The sequence below is a fragment of the Syzygium oleosum genome, unplaced genomic scaffold (genome assembly GCF_021117445.2).
Source record: "Syzygium oleosum isolate NSW1041296 unplaced genomic scaffold, Sole_v2.1 Sole_v2.04, whole genome shotgun sequence".
Classification (NCBI taxonomy): Eukaryota; Viridiplantae; Streptophyta; class Magnoliopsida; order Myrtales; family Myrtaceae; genus Syzygium; species Syzygium oleosum.
Window position 1 is genome coordinate 11,975,739 of NW_026607488.1, and position 9,159 is coordinate 11,984,897.

The following is a 9,159-nucleotide window of genomic DNA, read 5'->3' on the forward strand; positions in this document are numbered from 1 at the left end:
GAAATCTCTTATAATCTTTTCTTTAAAAGTAGGAGCAATTTGATCTACAAAGCAACGAAAATTAACCAGGAAATAACATTCTCTTAATCGAGATAAAAAAGCAAAATGCTTTTCTTAATAAGGTAATTGACCTATAATCACACAATGCACAATGCACATTGCAACATCTCCACAAGCTAAACACAACATGGGATGTGGCCTGCTATCCAAAAGAATAAACCAGGTGGATAAACGAGCTTTATTTCTATTTTTATAGTAAGACGCGAGTGCAAAGTGTTTAATATTAGCTCATGCAGATATCCATGTCCATCCGGCTGCTCTGGAGCAATGCTCGGTCGAGCTTCTCAATGTGGTTGGTGGTGAATACGAAGATCCTCTCGCTCCCACAGCACGACCTCAGGCCGTCGGGGAAGTTGAGCAGCTCCGAGAAGGTGATGGTGGTGTTGTTCCCGTCCTCGCCACTGCGCGCGATGTCAGGCACGCTGGGGTCGTTGTAGCTTTGAGGTGTGACGGCTTGGGGCACCTGGGACCGGTTTGACAGATTGACCAAGCAGTCGATGTCCTTGATGACGACGATGGACTTGGAGCTAGTCTTCATGAGGAGGTTCAGGAGCTCGGACTTGGACTGCACCTTGGTCAGCTCGAGGTCGTAGATGTCATAGCCAAGGAAATTGGCCATCGCGGCGATCATGTTTGATTTCCCTGTCCTGGGTGCACCGTAGAGCAGGTAGCGCCGCTTCCAAGCCAGGCCCATCTGCTGGTAGAAGGCCTTCCCGGCCTCGAAGTTGCGGAGGTCCTCCATGATGTCCCCCTTCCTCTCCAGGTCCATGGCCAACATGTCGAAGGTGGTCGGATGCTTGAATGGCATCGATTCCCACGGGTGGCCCCTGGAATTGAGCGACCCCCTGCGCGAAATAGTGTAAAGGAGGTGTTCTTGGTTCTTGCGGCGGATGTCATTGGCCTTGTCCATGATATAGTCCAGGTAGGAGTGGAGGATGAGGTCCTTATCGCCCATCCTGATCCGGAGCATGAAACTGCGCTTCTCATCGGGGAGGGGCCGCCACGAGAAGGTCTGGGACTGGCGCCGTGTCACCATGTGCTCCCACTGGACGACAACACCGTTAAAGACATCATTGATGCAATCATTGTTGTATTGGCCACGAAAATGGCACCCCCAGGATCACCATAATCAGAAATCGAAACACGATAATGGAGAAATTGTCGGTTCGCGTACCTGGTTTGGAATCCATCGGACTTGACGCGGAATTGGCGACGGTTTCCGAACACGAACTCAAGATCTTCTCTCCTATACCCTTCGTTAGAACACTGGCCTAATGAGATTGCCACTCACGAGAAGAAAGTTCTCTCTAGATCCGTATGTGAGTCAAATTGTGCATCATCAGGTTAAGGGAGGGACTTGAGCGCTATTTATAGAGTTTTCGACCACGGGCCCTCTCATTACCGGCCGGGCAGTACTCGGCCCACACCAGCCAGCCCCATATTAGACTGATTAAGAATCCATATATCTTACCTTTATTAGACCAAACTAATTCAGTTAATTTCAATTAATGAAGCCCGCATTACGAAATTCTTACATACTCCCACTTAGGCGATATTAATTGAAACACAACTGTGTGCGCACCCTTATATTGGTCTATAGATTATTCTTAATAGTCAATCCGATCCCATAGAGTCTCGAACACCGAATCATGGCGGTAACTGCATGTACTCATGCAGAGCCTTCCATGGTCACAAGTGCTTTCAACTTTACTGATATGGATTCAATATGGTAGTGTGTTAAATGGACAATACCTCAAAATGAGTGATACTTCATGTGTTATCCATTTTGTTAGTCCAAATTCTCTCTCTTTAAGTGTCACAAAACCTAGTGTGTTACCAGAGAATATCCTTCATGGTTCCAACGAACCTGCATATGTCTTACCTTGATAGTTAACGGTACTTTATGTGTAACAAGACATATCGTTAAGGCTAATACCAAGAATGCCCCATAGCCTGTACTCAAGGTTTACACAATGCCTTGAGATTTTCATCAAATATATGTACTCAAGTTGATAAATCTACATTCACAAATACCTCATTGAATGCAAAAGAGTTGATACATATTCAAATATTACAAAATGTAACAAAATCAGATACAAACTTCATAAGAGCAACATAATACTAATAGATCCCACTAATTAACAGTATCCCATGATACTCCTAAGCCTATGTTCATGACATGTCGATCAAATACACAAGGGCGAAGGTCTTTAGTTAGCGGATCTGCAATCATATCATCTATTGAAATGTGCTCTACTACAATGTCACCATCCTGAACTTTTTCCTTTATAGTTAGGTACTTGACCTCCATATGCTTAGACCCCTTGAGACCTCTATTGTTGTTAACAAACAACACTGCAGAGTTATTATCGCAATACAACTGCATGGACCTATCCACAAAATCAAATACGGTCAACTCCTTAATGAGGTTTCGGAGCCAAATTGCCTGAGTAGCGGCCGAAAAGCATGCTACAAACTCCACTTGCATGGTAGAGGATGTCATTGATTTCTGTTTCTCACTTTTCCATGATACTGCACCTCTTGCTAACTTAAAGATGTAACCCGTTTTAGACTTCTTTTCATCCTGACAGCCAGTAAAGTCTGAATCCGAATACCCAACTAGCTGTAGGTCCTGAACATGTTTGTAAATCAGCATATAGTCTTTTGTCCTCTTTAAGTACCTCAAAACCTTCTTGGCAGCAACCCAATGATCGTGTCCTGGATTTGACTGATATCTGCCTAGAAGTCCTGTTGCAAAAGCAATATATGGTCTAGTACATACTTGAGCATACATAATACTCCCAAGTGCACTAGCATAAGGTACATTCTTCATTTGGACTTTCTCAAAATCTGAATGAGGACATTGTGACAGACTCAACTCATCACCCTTAATGACATGAGCAATTCCTAGCTTGCATTGCTGCATGTTGAATCTTTCTAAAATACGATCAACATATGCCCTCTAAGATAAACTCAATAATCGGTGAGAACGATTCCTATGAATCTCAATGCCAAGGACAAAAGACGCCTCACCAAAGTCTTTCATATCAAAGTTCTTTGACAACATCCGCTTTTGTCTCATGTAGTAAACCAAGGTCACTGCTTGCAAGCAGAATATCATCGACATAGAGTATAAGGAAAATGAATTTCCTCCCACTGACCTTGCAGTATATACACTGATCTACTTTGTTCTCAACAAAATCAAATGAAGCGACAACACTATGAAACTTCAAGTACCATTGTTTAGAAGCTTACTTGAGACAATAAATAGACTTTTTCAGTCTACATACTAGCGTACCTGAATCATCTGCCGCAAAGCCTTCGGGTTGCATCATATAGACTTCTTCATTAAGGTCTCTATTGAGAAAGGTAGTTTTAACATCCATCTGGTATAACTCCATATCGAAATGAGCTACCAATGCCATGATCACTTTGAAAGAATCTTTCGAAGAGACTGGAGAAAAAGTTGCTTCATAGTCTACTCCTTCTCTCTAAGTGAAACCCTTGGCTACCGATCTGGCTTTAAACTTCTCAATCTTTCCTTTGGAGTCTCTTTTAGTCTTATACACCCATTTGCAGCCAATGGATCTATGACCTTCAGGTAATTCAACAAGTTCCCAAACTCCATTATGCTTCATAGACTGCATTTCATCTCTCATTGCATCCAACCACAGTTCCAACTGAGGACAAGAAACAGCTTCCGTATAAGTCACTGGATCAGCTACAAAACCAATATCGTAGTCTTGCTCTCCTATATAGACTAAATAGTCTGGTGGTATAGCTGATCGTCTCTCCCTAATGGATCTCCTTACTGGAGCAACAACAGCCTCATCCCGCACCTGAGAGCCTTGAGGAACTTCGTTAGGAGCTGTCTCGACAACAGGGTCCTGAGCCTCAACAGGTTCAGTCTGTGGTGTGGGAGTCTCCACAATTATCTGTATAGGAGGAGATAAAGATACAATATTACCCACCGTACTATTATCCTCGATAGTCTGTGAGTAGCTACTTTCTTCGGCCACATCAAACTCCAGAAACTTGGTTGTATGTGATTCCACAATTCTTGTGCCTCCATTGGGATTATAGAACCGATATCCCTTCGAATGATCCGGGTAAGATACAAAGTAACACCGAGTGGTTCTGGAGTCCAACTTACTTAATGTTGGATTGTATAACTTCACTTTTGCAGGACATCCTCAAACCTTAAGATGGTTTAAGCTAGGCTTACGTCCAGTTCATAACTCAAAAGGAGTCAATGGAACAGCTTTAATAGGTACACGATTCAGAATGTACAAAGCTATTTTCAAAGCTTCACCCCACAGAAAATCAGGTAAATTTGTCCTGCTAATCATACTCCTCACCATTTCCATAAGGGTGCGATTGCGCCTTTCGGCTACACCATTTTGCTTAGGACTCCTAGGCATAGTAAACTGAGCCACTATCCTAGAATCCTCTAAGTATTTGGCAAATGGCCCCTTAAGCTGTCCGGCATCGCTATGCTTGTCATAATACTCTCCACCCCGATCAGATCTAACAACCTTTATGACCTTTCCCAACTGTTTCTCGACTTCAGTTCGAAAAATCTTGAACTTGTTAAGAGACTCAGACTTTTCTTTAATCAAGTACATATAGCCATATCGAGAATAGTCATCAATAAATGTAATGAAATACAAATTTCTACACAAGGTTGTCGTATAGGGTCCACTTATATCGATGTGAATGACCTCCAACAGGTCAGAACTTCGGACTGCAGTTTTCTTTCTTATCTTGGTCATTTTACCTCTACAACAGTCTACGCATGTCTCTAAGTCATCTTTAAGAGCAGGCAGGATGTTAGTCTTTATCAGCCTTTCTACTCTATCCTTAGAGATATGACCAAGCCGTTTATGCCACAATGCATAAGACTGTTCCTTAGGTAGTGGTCTCTTAGAAACAACCTTTTCAGCCGTATAAGCGACGTATATGTCATTGGGAGACAAACACAATATGTACAATCCATTGGACATATAACAACACCCAACCTTATTTGAATTAAGAAACAAAGAAATAACATTGTTCTTGATTTCAAAAGAGTAGCCATACATGTCCAAACACGATACGGAAACTAAGTTCCGTCTAAAAGAAAGTACATAAAAGGTGTCTTTCAACTTTAATCTAAAATCAGAGTCTAGAATCAGTATTACATCTCCCACAAACACAACATCGGCTTTCTCGTTGTTTCCCACAGTGAGTCTTGACTTATCCTGATTTGGCTTCCTCCGGTTTATGAATCCCTGTATGGTAAACGCAACATGATTAGTTGCACCGCTATCGAGCCACCAAGAATTGGATGGTGCTTCTGATAGGTTGGATTCATAAACAAGTGCCAAAGAATCATTACCTATAGGCTCACTTTTGGACAACCAAGCTTTGAACTTTCCACAATCCTTCTTTATGTGACCTTTCTTCTTACAAAAGAAGCAGCGGTCACCATCCCTTTTAAAGGATGTTTTCTTTGGACCCATATTGTCCAATTGACCGGTAGTGTCATGAGCACCTTTATGAGTACGATTTTTGGACTTTTTATTCTTCCTTTTGTGGGAACTAGAAACATATAAGGCTAGATGCCATTTTTCCTTCTTAAGTTTCTCTTCTTCTGCCACCACTGTTGCTATCAAGTCATTCACTGATCAAGTCTTATCTTGAGAATTGTAATTTGTCTTTATAATCCCAAAATCAGGTGGAAGGGTGTTTAGGGCTTGATGCACAATACAATCATTAGGAATGGAAACATTAAGAGCTTGAAGCTTTGTCTTTAGGTCTACCATCCTAAGGACATAATCTTTAACCCCAGCAGTACCATCATACTTCATATTGAAGAGCTTTTGAAGAAGTGTACCAACCTCAGCATTAGATGAAATGCGGTTTCTAGCCTCTAAGGCTGCCATCATTTCCTTAGCAGTAGAGTCAGCTGGCAAATCACTTTTTAAGTGTTCTTGAATGGATTTCTTCATTGTCAATAAGCAAATCCGATTGCTCTTTTCCCAGGTAGCATAGTCCGTTTTCTCAGCTTCAGTACTGGTGGCCGTGATATCTGCCGGCTTATCCTTTGTAAGAGCAATGTGAACATCCGCCAGCTCCATTCCAAATAGAAAATCCTCTTTCCATTTCTTAAAGTTCAATCAAGTAAGGACCTCAATGGAAATGGAATTGCCGTTTACAGAAAAGGTGACTGGAAAACAAACAAACAATACAATCAGCATCATGTGAATAGTTATCTAGAGAGTTACATACATCATCACATAATCACCTTTGGGCAGAAAATATGACATGCAGTTGTACCCTCTCCACATGACAGCGGCCATGAGAACATATTCTAATTTTTCGTGAAATCACCACCTTTGGGTGTATGAACCATTAAGATCAGTCATTTCTCAAGCACATGCTATACATGTACCCCTCCATGAACCAATACAAGATCACCTCCTTTGGGAGTATAATCACGCAATAGAACAGGAGACATCCCACCACAATATGAGACCAATATTTCTCAAACCCAATCAAGTGTGCCACTTTGGCGGTCACAACCCAACTGAATCCTTGAAAATCTCTCATACCAGGGATATGAGCTTTATGTATCACATTTACTATATGCATGTAATGCTAGACGTAAAGACAGGGGCGTATGTCTCTGAAATTACATGCCATGCTAATTATACTGTTCCATTCATTGATAGACAATGAATTACACTCTACACAGTCCTTATGTGGTGATATACATGTAAGCTACCATATGTATTTCCGAAACCATAGAGAAATACAAGAAAATACGGAAAAATACCCTAAAAATACGCGTATATAGGGTTCTGTACGTATTTTCACATCTGTAAAAGCCTCAAACATCTGTAAAATAAATACACCACAGTGTAGAGAATCTCGATACGAGCGCGCCGGTACCAAGAACGTCCAAAACGGACGTCGGACGCTCCATCACGCGCCGCCGGAAGATGCGACGCGTGCGCGCGTGTCAAACCGGTCAGAAAAGCCGGTCCGACCGGGTGACCGGTCCAACCGGTCAACGGTCAATGGACCGGTCCGACCGGTTGACCGGTCGGGTCAACGGTCGGGTCGGGTCAAAACTCGGGTCGGGTCAGCGACCGGGTCGGGTCAGGATCGAGGTCGAGTCAGAATCCGGGTCGGGTCGAGTCAGGACTCGGGTCAAGCCGGATCCACGCCTCGCTGACATCATGCTGACGTTAGCATGCGGTTACGGCGGAAAGACGCGCCGGTTGGCACGGACGCGCGTGGCCGTCACGCGTCGCCGCGTCTATGGCGCGTGAAGGCGCGTGACGGCGCGTCTGGCCTCCTCTGACGACGTTCCGCCCACCATTTTTCTCGTCTCGACGAGTAGATTCTAAATATGTAATAAAATTTAACTTTCATCGAACAAAAAATTTCGAAACTGGGCAAAAACCTCTTAGACAAAACGAAAATGGTCCTAATCTGCATGTTTCAGTTCTAATCTATGGCAGGCTCTAATACCACATATTAGCCACGAAAATGGCACCCCCAGGATCACCATAATCAGAAACCGAAACATGATAATGGAGAAATTGTCGGTTCGCGTACCTAGTTTGGAATCCATCGGACTTGACGCGGAATTGGCGACGGTTTCCGAACACGAACTCAAGATCTTCTCCCCTATACCCTTCGTTGGAACACTGGCCTAATGAGATTGCCACTCACGAGAAGAAAGTTCTCTCTAGATCCGTATGTGAGTCAAATTGTGCATCATCAGGTTAGGGGAGGGACTTGAGCGCTATTTATAGAGTCTTCGACCACGGGCCCTCTCATATACAGGCCGGGCCGTACTCGGCCCACACCAGCCAGCCCCATATTAGACTGATTAAGAATCCATATATCTTACCTTTATTAGACCAAACTAATTCAGTTAATTTCAATTAATGAAGCCCACATTAGGAAATTCTTACATGTTGGAGAAGCCGAAGATGGTGGTGCTGGAGTTGATGGCGCGGGTGAGGGAGAGGCGGCTGGCGGAGGTGGAGGCGGAGACATAGGAGCTGAGGTAGAGCTGGACAGCGTTGTAGAGTACGTTGGTGTTGACACCGTTATTCTCGGTGATGTCGATGCAGCAGTAGGAGGAGAAGCAGTTGAAGGCCCGGTTCAGGAACTTGAGGGAGGCAAACCGGAGCTCCGGCGGGAACACCACCCACAAGATGCTCAGGAGGGAGGCCAGGATGCCCAGGAAGGAGGCCAGAGATGTGCAAGGCTTCTCCATTTCTGCCTTTCAGTGTGAGCCAAAGTTGAGACTTTTCTGAAGATCTCTAGGTGTGGAAAGACAATGTTTGAGGGGGGCGGGGCGGGGGCGAGCGGGCGGGCGGGGCGGCGCGGAGGCACGGGTGGTGTGGGGGGAGCTGCTTTTGATTGATGGGCATTCAGAAACTGAGTTTTAGGGAGTCAAAAAAATACTGAAGGAAGTCAACGGAAAGCTTAAGAGAGAGATTGGTTTTGGAGTTTTGAGATTCTAGAGAATTAGAGAGAGAGATTTGGTGCCCGATTGATATTGCGTTGCGAGTTGAACTTTATCCCTGTATTTTATTATGGAAGTTCTGTACAACTTGATTGCTGTTGCTGCGAAGGAATGTGGGCAATGGTGAGACGAGAGAGAGGTGTGATGCATCAAGGGTGTATGAGAAGGGACCATGGAATCGGGAATGGACGTGGTTTATGGGAATACCCTCGGGTAGGGGTGTCATTGGATCGGGTCGGGTCGGGTTTTCATGATATCCGATCCGACTCGAAATATACAAGGTCAGGCTTGACCCGACCCGACCCGACCCGACCCTGTTCAGCATATACTCCAAGAATAGGGTTGGGTCGGTCCGGGTCGGGTTTAGGGTTTTTTTTTTCTTTCTCTAGAGCGAAGCCGATGGAGTCCGGGACGAATCGGGGGTTGATGAGGAGGGGGCTCGAGGGCCAGAATGCCACAAAGCACTACGACTACGACGTGTCCTCCTCGTCGCACTTGCCCAACGACTCCTCGTCCTCCGCCTCGGCCTCGCTCCACACGCGGTCATTGTTGTCGACGTTCGAGAGGGAGAC

General features: G+C 44.4%; 1 protein-coding gene across 1 annotated transcript; it reads right to left on the reverse strand.

Moving 5' to 3' along the window:
- Positions 1-283: 283 nt before the first annotated feature.
- On the reverse strand, positions 284-8,386 carry LOC115679342 (AAA-ATPase At5g57480-like). Its single transcript, XM_030602936.2, has 2 exons — positions 8,030-8,386; positions 284-1,147 (listed from the first exon to the last, which is right to left on the reverse strand). The coding sequence occupies exons 1-2, from the start codon at positions 8,333-8,335 to the stop codon at positions 284-286; spliced, it is 1,170 nt and encodes a 389-aa protein (XP_030458796.1). The 5' UTR covers positions 8,336-8,386.
- Between the last annotated feature and the right edge of the window lie 773 nt (positions 8,387-9,159).

What these genes read in the sequence shown, in the direction of transcription:
- LOC115679342 (XM_030602936.2), bottom strand. Translation starts at nt 8,335, where the DNA reads ATGGAGAAGCCTTGCACATCTCTGGCCTCCTTCCTGGGCATCCTGGCC. An exon ending in CCATCTTCGGCTTCTCCAAC is followed by an intron (nt 1,148 to 8,029) that starts ATGTAAGAATTT and finishes GGCCAATACAAC; the next exon opens with AATGATTGCATCAATGATGT.